Source organism: Geospiza fortis, unplaced genomic scaffold (genome assembly GCF_000277835.1).
Source record: "Geospiza fortis unplaced genomic scaffold, GeoFor_1.0 scaffold145, whole genome shotgun sequence".
NCBI lineage: Eukaryota > Metazoa > Chordata > Aves > Passeriformes > Thraupidae > Geospiza > Geospiza fortis.
Genome location: NW_005054362.1, coordinates 2,419,090 through 2,435,874, shown reverse-complemented (window position 1 = coordinate 2,435,874; position 16,785 = coordinate 2,419,090). Strand labels below are relative to the sequence as shown.

Genomic DNA, 16,785 nt, shown 5'->3' with positions numbered 1-16,785 from the left:
AGATGAGGGAGAGGGGATGACTGTACCTGTCTGAGCAGGAAGGAGACAACGTCCGTGGACTCCCAGTAGCTGGCGTGGAAGAGGTGAGGCAGAGCCACGGTCGGGAACGCCGTCAGGGCGTCGGGGCAGTACAGGGCGTAGTCGATCCGCTTGGTTCCCCACCACTTGGCAGCAACTACAGAAGCAAAACACTCCTTCAGACAAAGGGGGCTCACAGAAGGCATCTCAGGGCTCTGGCTCCTCGCTCCAGGTGTGCCAGGAGGCTGCTCCCTGGCTGGTCCTGCTGCTCTGGGGAACAACTGAGCCCAGGCTCGGGGTTTGCTCACACCCAGGGAGGAACACACGGCCACCAGCATGAGCTCTCCCTTGTTCAAGCAAAGAGGAAGGCACTGGAGGGCAGGTTAATTGGCTGTTAGTCCAGGCCCCAGGGAAGGGGCTCAAGGCTCCTGTGCAATGAGCCAAAACATAAAGACAGCAACAAATCTCCCTGGAGCTGTGGGAGGAAGGAAGGGTGGGTGGGTGTGCTCTGCCCCTCTCCAGCCCTGCTTCCAACTCCTTTAGCTTTCACCAGGGAATTGCATCCAGGTATTGGCCACACTAAAGAGGACTGGGAATCCACAGCATGCTAAAAGGCACCACAAGGCAGGAAATATGGCACATGATGATGGGACTGAGAGTCCCCAACAAATCCTTATTGCCCTCCTGGGCAACCGAGATGCGCAGCCCAGCCTTGCCAGGGGCACAGCCTCTGTGGTGGACAAGACAAGTACCTGGCAGTATTGGGACTTCATTGCATGGGGGACTGAAAAATACACTGGGATTTAGCGGGGGACAGGGATACACACAAAACAGACAAGTTTCTCCCTCAGGGAGCCCAACAACTCACAGGCAGGTGTCCGACAGCCACCCTGGGACACCCCCACACCTCAACTGCCCTGAGCTCTGCCCACACACACATCCTGCCCCAATCCCTGGAAATCAGGTCTCAGTCCAAAGCCTCAGACCCCAAAGCCATGGGCTGCTTTCCCAGCAGCAAAGAGTCCTCAATGCCTGTGCACTCCAGCCCAGAGAAGCAGCCAAGGAAACAAAAGATGGAGATCAAGAGAGCAGCAGAAGAATTTTGTTTGTGTTTGCATGCGATGCAAGCTGGGGCCTTGACAAGGGCTTCCTCAAGCTTGGTTTGTCTCTGTGACAATGTTCCCTTTTTAAGGACTTCCAGGAAAGCTGCCAGGTTTAAGGTACAATCCAACACACCCTTCTGCAAAGGGAAATCTGGCTGGTGATGAGCACAGATGCTGAACTGAAAAGATGGATCCACCAGCTCCTTCCAGAGACCTGCACAGAGCTCCCACCACAGCAAATGCAGAGGGATGTGGATTCAGCACATCCCCTGGCCCAGCCCTGGCTGTGCCAGTGCCAGGCCACCCTCACCCTGACAGTCCCCGCTTTTCTGAAGAGCCATGGGAAGGAGGAGCAAGGTTTGACAGATCAATGTGGCTTTTCCAGAGCTCACAGGCACCTCCTCGCAGCCACTTCTGATTCCCTGCCTTCCAAATCGACAGCTCCTGGTCATGTCCCAACTTTCACTTCTCATGTAAGTCCCCAGCTTGGGTAATTTCAGATTCTGTACAGGAAGCAGACAGGATTGACTCTTCCATGCTCAGAAGACAGCGGTGGAGGCAGAAGCGTTGTCCCCTCAGCTCTGCCCAGAAGAATTCCTGCTCCTGCCAGGTTGTTAGCTGTGTTATGATGGATCTTCAGGGCAAAGTGACAGAAATGCTTGTTAAGATGCAATCAGAAACTGCAAGTGCCTCAGTGTGAAGCGCAGAGATTTGTGGTGAAGTTCTGTGACTACAAATGAGAGAGGAGGCTGGCAGGAGTGGAGCTCTCCAGAATACCTGTCTTGATGTCCAGCTCTGGTATCCGAAGAGCGCAGCCTGCAGCCCGGCTCCGTGGCCCTTGGATCTTCCTTCCCTTGGCAGGGACTGTGTGTTTGTGCTGCCTACGCCTCCTGAACGAGCTTTGGGTAGGGGATTTGTGAGGGAGGGCAAGGTGGGACAGAAGGCTAAACCCCCTACAATGATTAAGGTGTTGTTTGGTTTCTAAAAGGAAAAATAAAATATAAAAAAAGCAGAAATCACTCATTATTACGGCACACGCTGATTTCATCCTCCACAAACTCACGGTACCAGGGGAGCTGCACCCCTAGGGAGGCTCCTGGGAGGGAGCTGTGGCTTTGCAGTGCCCCTCCAACCTTCCTCCAGCTCTCCCTGGGGATAAGCACAGATCACATCCAGCCCTCAGCGCCACCACGTTCCCACCACACCAACCAGGCTGAGAGCAGGAGCAGCAAAGGCAGAGCTGGAGCTCGGGGCACACCCAGAGCTGAGGGAAGACTCTTCCTCCCTGATCGCAGGAACAGGCTTTGATGGCTGCGTGGAGGAATAAATTACACAAAGCAGAGGCTGCACAAGGGGGGACAGCATGGGGAAAGCAGAGGTGAGTGTTGTGTGACCCAACCCTGCTGCAGCACGGGACAAGATCTCTCGGTGGGACACGCCGGCCTCGGGGCATCGCCCTGGCACAAACACCTCCCCAAGAACCACCCGTGTGCCAGCCCAGCAGCTCCCTGTGGGTGAGAAAGCAGCACAAAACAAACACCTTCTCCCCCAAGAGCGGCTTCCCAAGCAGATTCCTGTTTAACAGTGCTTGGCAGGATGTCAGGACAAGTAAAGGATGTGCGTGGGGAGTGCGGTGTCGGCTCCTGGACACACTTTGAGCAGGAAAACCTCGTTTGTCAGAGAAGGTATTGTAGTTCTGCTGCTGAGTGTTGCCTCAAACAGGGCAGGAGGTTACAGCAGCCCCTGAGCAGCGCCCACAGACCTTCAACAACTCATACCTGCCTCCAGGAGCATAATTAACCTTACAATTAATGATGGAGTGAGTAATTCACAACTCGTGCCAGGAATGTATCTCTAAATTTTTGAGACCTTCTGGGAATAGAGTTTGGGCTGAAAATTTCCTCATATGCATGGGTTTTAGTTTTTGTTTTGGCTTTTTTGTTGGTTTTTGGGGTTTTTTTTGAGTTTTCAGCGTTTTTTTGGTCTGAGTTACCAGAGGTCCATGAGGACACAGTGTTCATCTCATACCTGAGCTGAAACAAAGAAGAGGCTGAGCCATTAATAAAGTCTGTTCTTCTCCACTGTATTAGTTAGGAAGTTATACAGGTCTTGGGAAAAATAATGAATAAAAAATCCCTTTTACTTCTCATTCAGCTCTGGGAAATGGGTCATAAGTGACTGGGAGCTGCCCTGCGGGCTGCAGAAGAGCTGAATTTCTAATGCAAAGTAATAAATGTTCTGTTCTGAACCAACCTGTCCTTGCCTTTCAGCATTACAGAGGGATTTACTCATCCCTGCTTTTGTGGGCCACATTTGAGGGATCTGCACTGAGCCACATCCTGCATTACCCATCTGGTCTCAAGTGCTGATCCTGAGCAGCTCTGCACGACTTACCATGGCAGCACAGGCACATCCCCCTGGAGTAACCCTCACCACACACAGCCCAGAGTCACAGTTATCACAGTTATCACCTTTGCTTTAACAGTTCATCACCAGCAAGGTCCAACACGCACAACGCAGCCGTGGCCATCAAGCACAGCCCCTGCTCCTGCAGGGGATGTGGTGACACAGGGCACTGAGTGTGGCAGAACCAGAATAACTCCAAGCTTTTGGTCATGGCTGGGAAGCACCCCCCGGACAGACGGACGGACAGAAGCTGCTCAGCCCGGAGCAGAGCAGAGCCTCGGAGGGGTGCAACACTTACTGTTGGCTATGTTGGAAGCAGTGTAACTGTCTGCCATTCCTGAGACCTGGCTGGCAATGCTGATCTCACTGGCTCTCCGGAAGCCCCTGAACTGAGGGGCTGAAATGGGGGTGGACAGGGACGCGTTTTCCACGAAGACGGCACCATGAGACTGAACAACATCTGCTACAAAGTTGAAACAGGGAAATCAAAATATTAGACCAACAGACAGAGGCTGGGCAAGATGAACTCGGGGGGGAGGAAGGAGGCAAACAAAGCTGGTGGGTGCAAAAACCTCTCAGAGCTGATTGGAATGAAACAGAAACACCCCACATTTCATTGGAGCTCTGGTTAGAAAAGAAAGCAAATAGCACAGCAGGCAGAGATGTGGCTGGAGGAGCAGTCTTTGATTGAGAGAAGCAAAGTAAGTAGCTCAAAAACCAGATCCAAAGAAAAACCCAGGCAGACTTATTGAAGCAGCAATAACAAGCATGTGTCATACATACAGATGTGAATATACACAATTTTATACATTCACATCGAGACAAGGTAATCAAGGTAAGAAAAACAACAAAAAACAACAACCTTACAAAGAGGTATTTGTTTTCTTGAGATATTTAAATTTAAATTAATGTCTCCATGATAGAAGCATTATTAAAAAGCAAAAATCAAGAAAACATCTTCATGCCTGGCAGGGACTAAATTTGGACTTGTATTTTACTGCTGAAGGACACAGCCAACACTCATTAATCTGGAGAAAGGGCTCCTGAAGGGAGTCTGGTGCTGAGCACTTGTGTCTCCCATCAGAGTCAGCAGGTCAGGGAGTACTCAGGCTCTCTGAAAACAGAGCTTTTTTGGTACAACACGCAGGTCTGGATTTTTAAATCCCAACCTGAGGTTTACCAAGTTAGGCCAAACCCCTCAGTACGTAAATACAGAAAGGAGGGTTTAAAATCATGCTCACATGGACCTCACATATGGATGGGAGGGAAAAGGACCTCAAACACTCAGGAGTGGCAAAACAAAGATGCTGAAAGCCAGGTTAAAATCTCTGCATTTCAGTTTTGTCTCTGAACAGTGCTAAGAGCACCCACCCCTCTGGGGATGCTGTGAGGGCCAATGAAGCAGGCCATCCCCAGCTCCTGCAGGGCAGAGGTTTGTAATGCCAACACCAGGCGCTCACAGCAGGCAGCACCAGCGTGGCACTGACATGCAAAGCAAAGCAATTCATTATGGGTTTAAGGTTGCCCATCTCTGCTGCACTTGAGGAGCAGCACCTGAATTTATTCTGTATCAGGCAGGAGGTATCACAAGGAGTGTGAGCACATTACTCCCACACATCAACACCCTCCACCTATTGCAGTCTGTTCAGTTACCCCTGGGTTTAATCCCGGCACACGGCTGACACGGGGCATTGTTTTACCAATTGGTTTATTTTAATATCAATCTTTTTTTGCTTGGGGCTACTGATTTTCTCCCTCCAATCCCTCAGTTCGCAGCAGCAGCAGCGTCTGTGCCCACACAAATCCTGCTGCAGCCCAGGGAGAGGCAATGTATGAAGCAGAAAATGTGTGGCTAAGTGTCAGTGAAAGAGTTCTGTTCTCTGCAGGGAAAATCAGGCCACAAGCTGCTCTGTGTAAAAGCTTTGTGGACTGTGAGATCTGAGCCTTAGCAGGAGCCTGACCTGATGATGAGCTGCACACACAGCCCATGTTGTGCCTGAAAGGCCCTCAGCAGCATCACTTTCTCAGCACTTTCCCCCTCTTCCCACCTTGCCTTGAGCTGCTGCCTGCCAAGGCTGTGACCAGGACCCACAGCTGGTCCCACCAGGCCAGGGCTGCTTTCTGACTGCACAAAACACCAGCATGAGCAAGAAGAGGCAATCCAAGCGGAAAACAGGAGCTGTACTGAACCCCACAAAGGTCTCAAGGGTAAAGGGTCTCATTCCCTTTGTTGGGGGACCTGGAACAACCCTCTCTGATCACCCCTCTCTCTCCATTCTCTTGCTATGAGATGCTCCTGTGCTCCTGCTCCTATGTCACCAAACGGGTGCCCCAACACAGGTGATGATCAGCACCTTTCCTGAACCTCCTCAGATGTGAGGAGAGGTTTGGCTTTGTCTGTGTCAGGAAAAATGCCAGATTCAGGTCTGACCACCAGGGAAACCTGAACTTCTTCCTCTGCTTTAACCTAAAGCCCCTGTGGCTTGAATTAGGAAGACAAGGTGCAGAGTGCTACAGGAGAAAAGGCAGGGCCTGCCTGGGGTTTGACTCCACTAGCCCACATTCACTTAGCTCTGTCTGAACTTCAACTCCTTTTTCAGAACCCAGAAAGTGAATTAAGGAAGAAACAGTGAAATTCTGGGCCTGCTCTTTTTTAGCCAATCTTGTTTTCCTGGGCTGACCAGGGCTTTTGGAATATAATGAGTTTGCAGTGAAAGCATCCAACCTCAGCAGCCCTGCCAGTCCCACCCTGGTGTCACCAGAGGAACAATCCCCACTCCTGTTAAAGCCTGAGGTGTTTCAGCATTGCTGAACAGTTCAGTTGGTGGCAGGAGTCTGCCCTGCAGGGGACAAGGTGCCACTGGACAGCAGCACTCCCCTGCTCCTGCCCACTCAGGTGCTCTTGTGCTTCTCCCTTTCCCCAAGCCACACAGCCTCTGTCCCTGAGAAAGGGCAGTTTCTGAGAAAAGCGAAGGCCAGGAAAAAGCAGGGTGGGAAATGTGGAGAAAAAACCTGTTTTATGCATTACAACCCACTCAGAAAAGCTTCCTCCACACCAAAGCTGCAGTGACAGCAACTTCCAAAGAAAATCCTGAGACCTGACTCGCAGAAAAACCCCACAAAGCTAACAACCTATTTCCTGAATTTGTGTATTCTCTGCATCATGTCTCTTGAGCAGCAATTCTGAAGCCAAGGGGGCTTTCTTGGGGATTGTGGTGACTAGGGTGGGGTGTCACAGACGCTGCCATGCTGGCACAGACAGACCCAGCACCTGCAGCCAGGTGTCCCTAACAGGAGCCACGGAAGCCTCCTGCACCCCAGAGGTGCAGCCCCAGCCACAGCTCAGGTCCTGACAGCCACGGGGAGCTCTCCAGGCAAGCTCAGAGTGAAGCCAGAAGGTCCAGCAGCAGCAAGACCCTTATCAAGGTGAGCTGTTCCTCTGTCACTCAGTGGGGACAGAGGTGCCCTTGTTCACTGCACTCTGTCCTGTGACTCAGGCCTGACTCAGGACCACTGGACCAGAGTGAGGAAGAGGAGCCTGAGCACCCTCCCAGCAAAGCACGTGCTGCTGCTGGAGCCACATGGCACAGCCCATGCCACGGCCCAAGGTTTAACTGCACTTCCAGGGGAGTGGACATGGGAAGCCAAATCACTTTTTTTGGTTTTGGTGCTATGCTCTTTCACTTTTGGCCTCATTTATCAATGTTCTTATAAGGGAACAGTCCTGAGCCATCCTCTCAGGTAAGTCCTTGGGGTGTCTGAAAGACAGATTTTGGTATGTGCTATTTGGAGACTGAGCTATTGCACCAAAGAGGGAAATACTGAAAGCCATCCAAAATTATGTACAGGTCAATAAAACCAAAAAGATTAAAAACCACAGAAAAGCCAGGCAGCTGCTCAGCACAGGCCAGGTCCTGCTCACACTGGAGGTCAGTGCTGGGTACTCTGCAGTCACTGCCCTGAGATCAAGGGCAACAGATTTCTGCTGTCCAAAAGTTTTGGTGATTTTGGAAATCTCCTGCAGTCCAGTGGCTGAACTGGGATTCAGCACTTGCTACACTCACATCAAGAACTGCTTGGTCACATTGGGCTCTTGACCCACAATGTAAAAAGCAGAAAATCATAGAATCCTGTAATGGTTTGGGTTGGAAGGGACCTTAAAGATCATTTAATTGGGCACAGGGAAGGGATGTTTCTACAAGCTCTGTCCTGACCACAGGCAGTATCAGCTCACAGGGAAATGGGATTTCACCAGGCACCTCCAAAGTGGTTAATTAATAGTACCAGATCTGTGGAAACCCTCTGCTTTTTCAGATCCTTTCCCTCTGCTTTACCACAGAACCTCACAGCACAGGCAACACAACAACTGCACACCTAAAAATCCTCTCCAGCTCCAGGAGACAGAGAGGCCACTGGGAAAACTCAGTGATGTTGCCATCCTGTATGACCACATAAGAGCCCAAACTGCTCAGGGACAGTGAGGGTCAGCTTGTTAAAGACAAATAGGGCAGCAGAACCCAGCTCTCAATGCAAAACACTGAGAAAGGAACGAGAACGGGCAAGTGAGACACGCAGGGAAGAAAAAAAAAACAAAACAAAGGCAAATCTCATCAAAATTGCAGATGTAGCACCAGCCACAATCAGAATAAATGAGGCCATGCAGCATTGATGATGGAAAATAAGGCAAAACAAATGCTTCAAACTTTGCTTTTAAGGCGGGAGACAAGAAATGAATTTCAATAACCAACACGCAGAGCCACCCCGGGGTCTGAAAGCCTCAGTGCTGTGCTCAGCAGAGCCACGAGTGCCCAAACAGGAAATACCCAAAGGGACAAAATCTGGTGTGGCATGGACATCAAGTGGAGCTCTGGGCATGGTGGCTGCTGGGGAGCTGCAGGACAGCCTTTCCCAAGGGATGCTGCCCCACCTGAGCAGGGCCAGCAGGGGCTGTCTCTGCCAAAGGCTCTTTCCAGCAGCACAGAGCAAACCAGTCCGTGCAAGGCAGCAGCTCCCCTCCAGCATCAACACCAGAATGGCACAGAATTTATAACCCCAAGCCCTTTTCCCACAGTGGCTCCCCCAGAGCCAGGTGTGATCCCCAGTGGTGATTCTGTGTGGCACAGCCTGAGACACAGCACGAAGGTTTCAACTCCAGGAGGCAACAGTGTGATCTCCAAAAAAGGACCCCAAGAACCCAACACCACAGACAATACAAAAGTGTCGATTACACACACTCAGCACAACCAGCACTTTTATTGGAAACATCTTGCCAATTCAGTACAGGAACAGGGATACTTGTTTCCATGAAGCTGTCCTGGTGCTGGAGAGCACCCAGAGGGCTACTTTCCATGAGGAGGATGGGATTGTTCTGGATTGTCTCAACTAGAAGCAGATGGGGAAAAAAAAAACATAACAGAAGGACAAAGAACAACAGACATGCGGCCACAAAGTGTTAAACATACAAACAGTTACACCCCAGCACTTAATTATGAGTCTTCAATGAACAGACAACCTTTAAATAGAGTAAAAGAAACAAAATGGGTGATTTCCAAACAGACCAACATCAGAGATTAACTGGGAGCAGAGGAGAACACAACGATGGCATTTCAACAACAAAAGGGAGGCATCTTCACCCCCTTCTAAGCCAAATCCATAAATACACAGCAGATCCAGAGAAACATCTTTTACTACGAGTGGAAAAAAAATATGCTGTAAGGGAAGAATCAGACTCACAGCCTACACAGTGCAAAGCACAGGAGTAAGCAGGGATGTGAGTTTGATTTTACTCTGCAAGTTCGTTGAAATGAAACAGGGACCAGCATTTAGTACAGATGGGAAAATGGGGGAAGAAAGCCTGAGAGGCTTTCTGAATTGTGGGCTCCCAAAAAAGCGACCTGCATGAGGAGATGTGCACGAGCAGCGTTACACAAGGCTTTGTACAAAACCAATTATAACTGAGCACCTGAATTTTACGTGATCTGCAAAACATACAGCTTAATTATAGCAGCAATTAACTTTTCTGGAGTGCCCTCCAGTGAACACCAACTTCAGGAGCAGCTTGGTGAATCATGGTTAGTCCTTCTGGGCAATGTGTCCATCACAACACGGACTCTAGTGGAAAGGAATGGCCTGTTACTTTCTGATAAGCAAATGAAGAGGCTTTGTCTTAACAGGAAAAAGAGAATTTAAAGTTGTTTTTTGTCAGTTTTATTCATGAAGGCAGAGCAGTATCTCTTAAAATAACAAGGCTCAGACCTGGAGGTTTTGCCATCACTCTGCCCTTCTCATAGGAGAGCTAATTGCTGTTTAACTTCACTGCATAGCAAGTGTCTCTCAAAACACAGCCAGCTCAAAGGTCCAGGGAGGCTCTAATATGCCTGCTGCTGTCCACAATGATAACCAGAACACAGGTTTAGTGTCAATGGGGCCTCTACCTCTGCGTTCAGTGACAACAGGGGCTCTGGAATGTATTTAAGAGAAAGAAGGTAAGATGTTTAGCTGCATTTTTTTTTGTAATAAGCCCCTTGCAGCTGATACCTAGAATACACCCAAAAAGAAAATTGCTCTTCAAGTTGCTATAGATTCCCCGAGCTGTTGTAACTGGCCTGGGTACAAATGCAGTTGTGGGTGGATCCATTTTTAAAAAGTGTTGCAGCAAGATCTTGGCTAAATTTGATAAGTGAGTGGGGCCTGCAGAAAGCATTTTATTCACTTCATTAAATATGGAGTTTAGTTTGTGCCCATCTAAAAAATCAGGCCCCTAGATTGAGCAATTACAGTATTTGAAGACACTGAACATATAGAAGGCCACTTCTTTGGACTTTCAACTTTGAAATTATGCAGAGGATCACTAGAATTATTCAGCTCTAGTTATACAGTCCTCTCCATTTAGTCCTGCATGATTCAAATATTAGACAAAGGGGGATGCAAACAAGTAAATCATCTCATCATCTCACTGTAGACTCTGCTCCCTCCAAGTCCTAAATTCTGCCAACTCAGTTGTGTTTCATTCACACTCCATCACAAGCACCAGTCTGGGTGTAAAACAGAAGCCTTTACAGAGAGGTCACCACCTCATGACCCTCAGCAGCTGGAGGCCCTTGTGTGACAAACAGAGGGCACACAGGACACAAGGCACTGATTTCACTGCTGGAAAAATCCTTTTCTGGTAAATCAGGAACAAGCTAATGCTACAGGGCCAGTTCTCCTTCTCACCATTTGCAATAGTGTTGATAACTTGATATAACCTGTAACCCCTTAACAGCTCCTGTGGATCCAGAGGGACTCACCCAGAACTGCAGAGTTGCCATCGCCCAGCGGGAACCTCTGGTACCGGGGGATATTGAAGGGGGGCAAAAGGTAAAACTTCCTCTCCAAAAGAGGCTCCAGGCGTGAAGCAGATGGGTCTGCAGGGTGGAACAGGTTATAGACCTGCTGACAAGCTGGTCTGAGCTGAAAGACTGAAAAGACAAAGAAAAAAAATCCCTCAAGTATCAAAATGTTGCTTGTTAGAATATTGTAAATATTTGTCTTGAAAAATGACAACTGTCAGGTTACAAAATTGCAAAAGATTTATCATTATCACTCTCTCATCTTGTTTAGTCAACTGAGCAATTTGTTACAATGTTTACAGACTCAAGAGCTGCCCAGTGCTTTTCCTGTTTGGAAATGGTATGGTCGGTGGTGCACAGAGCACAGGGAGATCTGCTTCTTTACGGTGCAATAAACAAGATACAGAAATGTTTGGTTTAACCAGACCCCTGCAAGTGCAGCAGGAGGGGCTCACCCCACCCAACAAGGGAGCAGCTGGCACCAGGACTTACTGTCAAGAGCTGGAATTACAGTTTTCCTCAGAGCAAGCACCAGTCCCAGGGGAGACCCAAAGAGGAAGAAGTCTGTGATCTCAAAGTCAAACTTGCCAATATTTCCTCCATCCAGCATCGTGGAGCTGCTGGATCTCCTGGATGTGGGGTCGTTTCTCAGGACACTAGAATGTAAACTGGGACAAGAAGAGAAAATAAAGTCTGAATCATATCCTCGCTGTGTTTTCATAATTAAAGCCTGGATTATGATTGACAGTGGATATAATTTCTATCTCTTGAGTGGAGGAACTGTGCTAATCCACCCACAGCGACCCCACTGCACTGGCATCATTTAAATGTACAAATTCAAGCTTCAGGTGACTTCATTTACACACCATCTCCACAAAATATTTTCTCTTTAAGGAGTCCAAATCATAGAACATGTCCAGCTTTTCCTCCCTCTCTCAGGTGTCAAATCTGTTTGCAAAGTTCCACCTCTGTCTTGTGCAGGCTGGGCAGCAAACAGGTTTAACACAGAGATTTAAATTCACATTTTCCTTGGACACTGAAGAAGAAGCAGCAGGATTGCTTAGGTGAAAATCCTGGGAATCCACCCTCATGTTAGGGAGAGCTGCTTCTCTGCAGTGTAAATCTGGGAAAATGAAATGACAGATGTGTAACACTGATAACCTGGCTCACAAAAGGCTTTCTGAGATGCTTCTATTCCCACCCAACAGCACAAAGCTGCAAATTCCTCTGCTCTCCAGGTTGTGCAGATTCCAGGGGCAGCTGTAGTGGGTTATCTCATTGCAAGTAGAAGCAGAGAGTTGAAGGCATTACCAGCAGTGCCTTAGGAGGCTGTTTGCAAACACTTAAAAAAGCATCAGAGGTTCTATAAAACATGCAGGAGAAATGGATATCATAAAAGATGGGTTGGATAAAAGGTTTACAGGCCTGGAGTTGGGAATGATGCAGATCCAACAGTCTCCTGCTGGCTCTGTGGCCCCAAAAGAAAACCTCTGGTGGTGGTGACCAGAACTTGTCACATCCTCATGTGTAACAGCTCTGGCTCATCAAGGCTACTGCTGAGGACAGTGACAGCCCAGCAGTGCTGTGGTCCCCAAACAGGGCTGTTCCACCATCCTCAGCACAGAGCAGTAGCTCACAGACCCCTCAGACACAGCCACAGCCCTGAGGCAGCTGCAATGCTCACACTTTTGGGGAAGAAAACCGGGTTTCAGGCAGACTTTGCTTTCCTGCCATGGCAAATAAGGAATAATCCCAGTGACAGCTCCAGTGCTGAATGCTGCTCCCAGAGGATGCTGAAGCTCCTCCTGCTCCTGCTGTGCTGCTGTGTTCCCTCTGGGGCTGCACACAGGCACACACACGGCTCTGCTCTCCTGTTTCCCAGCCAGGGAATGATCAGTTACTTATGCCAGACACACACACATCACGGGGAGTCAAAACAGTGGTGTCAAAACGGGAGGAACAGGAGGTTACAGCGGTGACAGCTCAAACGAGCCTGTTCCTGTTTCTGTGATGCAAACGAGGCTGCCGAGCCCTGAAACAGCTCTGAGAACAAGTCACCTTTGGTGGAGCTACAACTGCTTTAGCTAACAAGATGCAGCGCAGGGGTTTGCTGTGTGTGAGGAATGCAAAGTCATTCAGAACAGCTCAGTTTCACTGAAGGCAGGGTGACAGCGATGGGATTCCAGAGGAAAAGCTATCCCCAGGGCAGGATGGGTGCAGGGGCTGTGTGGTGTATTCCACACAGCTTCCCACAGCATCTCTTCCTGGGGAAGGGAAGAAGCAGAGCAGGCACAGCACAGAGCAATTTGGGCATCTTCACTCCTTCTGCTGGGAACCTGGAATTGCCTTTTCAGCAATCAAAGGAAATGAGAGCCAAGGGGAACTCTGGATCTGTCATGCTCCAAGCAACCTGCAGCGCCCTGTTCTCCCTTTAAAGAGCAGCAGATGTACTGTGTGCATTAATTAAACAAGAGCTTATGGATTTCAGAAGCAAATCAACTCATTTACAATAATACAAGTACGGCACAGCCAGAAATAATGTAGTTGTGCAGAAGGACTGAATTTAAAAATAAATGTGTGATTGTACTCTCCAGATGCTGCTCTGGCTTGCTGGGCATTATCCCAGAGAAGTGGGTAGGTCTGATACATGAATAAAAATGAGAGTCTTTGGCACAGGCTGAAATCTGCAGTGGGCATGGACAGAAAGGTCCCTGTGTGCCAGGCTGCCAGTCTGCTCAGCCCTGGAGGAAAACCTGGCTCTGTTCTGCCAACCTCCTGCTCAAACCAGGGCTTGGTTTGAAGAAAAATCATGGGAAAAATCATTCCTTGATGGCAGAGGCCAATGGGCATTCTGCTGGTGCTGGCTGGGAGAACAAGGTCCAGGGATGGGTGTGGGAGCGACGTCCTGCTGACATGCAAGGAAGAACGAGTGGATCCCTGCTCCCAGCCTCCTTTGCCCCAGGGATGAGGTGAATCCCTTCTCCCCAGCCTCTCCTGCACCACAGATGTGGTGAATCCCTGCCTCCCAGGCTCTCCTGTACCAGGGAGGAGGTGAATCCCTTCTCCCCAGCCTCACTTGCACCACAGAGCTGAGTGAGAGACTTGCAGAGAGAGCTCCTACCACAGCTCCAACCTGCCCCTTTCCCTGAGGGAATCCTGGTTTTGAGCTCTGGGAAGAGACTAATTTTTAGCCCAAGGTCTAAAGGGAGGCTTAAAAACACATAAAACTCTTAAGAAGTGAAGATGCACCAATCTGTCACCCCCCTGAATGCCAGGGAGTCACAAGTGCTGCATGTTGGGTGCAGGCAGAGCCCTTCAGAGATGGAACAGGAAGGACCAGCACAAAGCTATTTGGAACAACAAAATGAGCAATCCATTACCCACATCAGGCCCAGCACTTATTCTAAAATAGGTTCAAAAATGCATCAAGATGCCTGCCTGATTTCCTTAACTGAGTCTGTGCCCCTGAGGTCAATAACAAGGAGGAAAATCAGCACATTTTTGCACAACTCATATTTTCCCTGTAATACAGGAGACTGTTTTGAGGAGGCAAGAACAAGAGCCTGATTGCCTATTATTAACCTGCTGGAAATAGCCAAGAACCTCACTGGGGATTTTGTAAATGCAGCTGTCTTTCTGAATACCCTATCTCTGTGCACCAACAACATTCACTTCGATACCTTCTCCCTCCCATAAATCATTTACCAAAGGGCTCTGACATGGCAGGACAACACAAATCCCTGTGCTAAAACAATGACTCCAAGTAGTGATGGAGGGGGAGAAATGCAGGGGAAGCCTTCAGCACAGGGCAAGAGGAACAGCCTCGGATGCAGCTGCAACGCAGGTAATGGGGTTTGCTCTGGGGGACAACACTGCTCCCCAGTTCCTGGACATGAGAGAAGAGGGATTAAGAGCATATTTACTGCAGTTCCTCCAGGCCTGCAGGAGAAAAAGCTCTGAGCTGTCCAGTTCCAGAGGCTGAAGAAGAAGATTCAGTCAGAAAAATCCTCTGGATTTACAGAAATAATCCCTGAATGACCAGAGGCCATGAGCAGACTGCTGTGAAATTCCATGGGTTATGTTAACAGACACATTGCTGCATGTCCATTTGAAAAAGGTTAAAAAAGTGATATTGGGGGCTTCAACAGTGAGTAACAAATCTGAAACATGTCCTTGGTGCAATGAAGCTTTGGCAGGGGACAGAATAACTCAAAATCAGGTTTCAGAGATGCTTTAAAATGAATACAACACTGGGTTCCCAGTTCTGCTTTGCTGAGTTCCCTTACACGATTTCTCCATTTGCTTTCTGACCTCCATCCCACACTTGGAGCACAGCAGAGCAGCAGCTCCCTGACTGCCTTGGCTGTCACACAACAGCTCAGAGGGCTTCTTGCCACTGCACCACTGATGCAGTAGAGAAGCTGGATTCTCTCAGCGCCACTCAGCAAGAAAGCTGTTAATTTTTTTTTTTTTGCATATATAACACACTGAAATCGGTAACTCTCTAATCTAAATTGTTTTCCTACACCTTGCTTATCACAGAATAACAAAGCAACACTCAGGTTCCACAGATACACCACCCCCAGCTTCAGGACACTGCTGGATCTGCTCCTTCCAAATCTTGAACCTTACCTTGAAAGAAAGGCTTGATGCTGCTTTATCGTGTCCAGCTCATAGGTGGATGAATCACTCCTTTTTCGTGGCAGCTGCTTCTTTGGATCTTCTCCATTGCTACGAGGAATATCAATGTTGCTCCTGCTGAGGTGTCTGCTGGCTTCCAGATTAGAGCCACTGGAACAGTGGCTGTTGTTCACCGTTATCCCAGGAGACAGAAGGTCGGTATCCTGGGATTTGAAATGGATGGATTCAGCTGAATTAAGAATACACCCACATGGTAACATCTCCCTCCTCTCCTCCTTTCCCCATTTACCCCAAGATCCAGTTGAGGCCAGTACAGAATCTCAGGCCCCATCACTCCCTGAAGTGTGGGTGATGCTTCACACCAGAGGGTGAAACATCCCTGTTTAGAGCAAACACACCCAAACTGACACCCATATGCACCTTAAGACATGTCTGCCACTGATAAGTAGCAGAGTCTTTGCTGTTTCAGGAGATCCTCACTCAGACCAGGCTCTGTGGAGGAGCTGGGGGCCAGCCTTACCTGGACACTCACGACGCTACCTCGCCGGCTGCTGTTCTGGCTCTCGGACACGGTCTGGTTGCTGTAGCACAAGGCATCAAATCCCAGGATCCCCCCAACACAGTCCCCTACCAAGCAGACCTGAGGCAGGAAACAGGAGCAGGGGAGGACAGGGAGGAGGAATAAAAAGGAAATTAAGAAAAGAAGCCCCTTGACTTCAGAACTAACAGTTATGGACAGAGAGCGGGATTACAGCTGGACAGGCTGCAGTGACAGGATGCCCAGTGCCTCCATCAGTAAAACTGCTCAGCCAGTGAAATCCATCACTGCCTGCAGACTCCCATTCTCTCACACAGCTCAGCTGTCCTGGCTGTCCCCACCAGCCAACTGGAGCAACAGGACAGCAACACAGAGCCCTGATCTTGGTGCTAACTGCAGAAGCCAAGCTGGATCCCCCTTGCCAGCTGCCTGTGCTACCTCAGGGAAGCTTCTGCCCATTTGTATGCCAAGGGTGTGAGCAGACAGGCACAGTAAAGCACCAAGATCTCTGGGCAGGAGAGGGTTGGCTGGGAAGAACTCTGAGTGAATAAACCACATGAGAGAGCTCCTCTAATGTCTGCCCTTGTGGGGCTGGGGAGTCACTTTGCTCAGAGGTGTGAGGCTCAGGTGCGCTCTTTATGAGATGCAGCAGCTGCACAGCCTCACAAAATAAACCCATGGGTGTACAGCTCCAGCACGAGCTGCTGAAGGCCCTTTAAAGCCAGGAATGCTTAAACAGCCTTGGTTT

At 49.2% G+C, this 16,785-nt stretch overlaps 1 protein-coding gene across 5 annotated transcripts in view; it reads right to left on the bottom strand.

The window, feature by feature from the left end:
* The window catches only part of PITPNM2 (phosphatidylinositol transfer protein membrane associated 2), a 110,866-nt gene that overhangs the window by 11,362 nt on the left and 82,719 nt on the right, over nucleotides 1-16,785 (bottom strand). Inside the window, exons 12-19 of one of the 5 annotated variants that reach the window (XM_031059524.1) lie at nucleotides 16,020-16,139; nucleotides 15,491-15,702; nucleotides 11,351-11,526; nucleotides 10,817-10,987; nucleotides 8,760-8,909; nucleotides 3,826-3,990; nucleotides 1,899-2,102; nucleotides 27-175 (exon numbers count right to left, since the gene is read on the bottom strand). In XM_031059524.1, the coding sequence (XP_030915384.1) occupies nucleotides 27-175; nucleotides 1,899-2,102; nucleotides 3,826-3,990; nucleotides 8,760-8,909; nucleotides 10,817-10,987; nucleotides 11,351-11,526; nucleotides 15,491-15,702; nucleotides 16,020-16,139 (1,347 nt within the window). The remainder of the gene's footprint in view (nucleotides 1-26; nucleotides 176-1,898; nucleotides 2,103-3,825; nucleotides 3,991-8,759; nucleotides 8,910-10,816; nucleotides 10,988-11,350; nucleotides 11,527-15,490; nucleotides 15,703-16,019; nucleotides 16,140-16,785) is intronic. The other 4 variants (XM_031059520.1, XM_031059521.1, XM_031059522.1 and 1 more) reach the window with 4 other exon arrangements.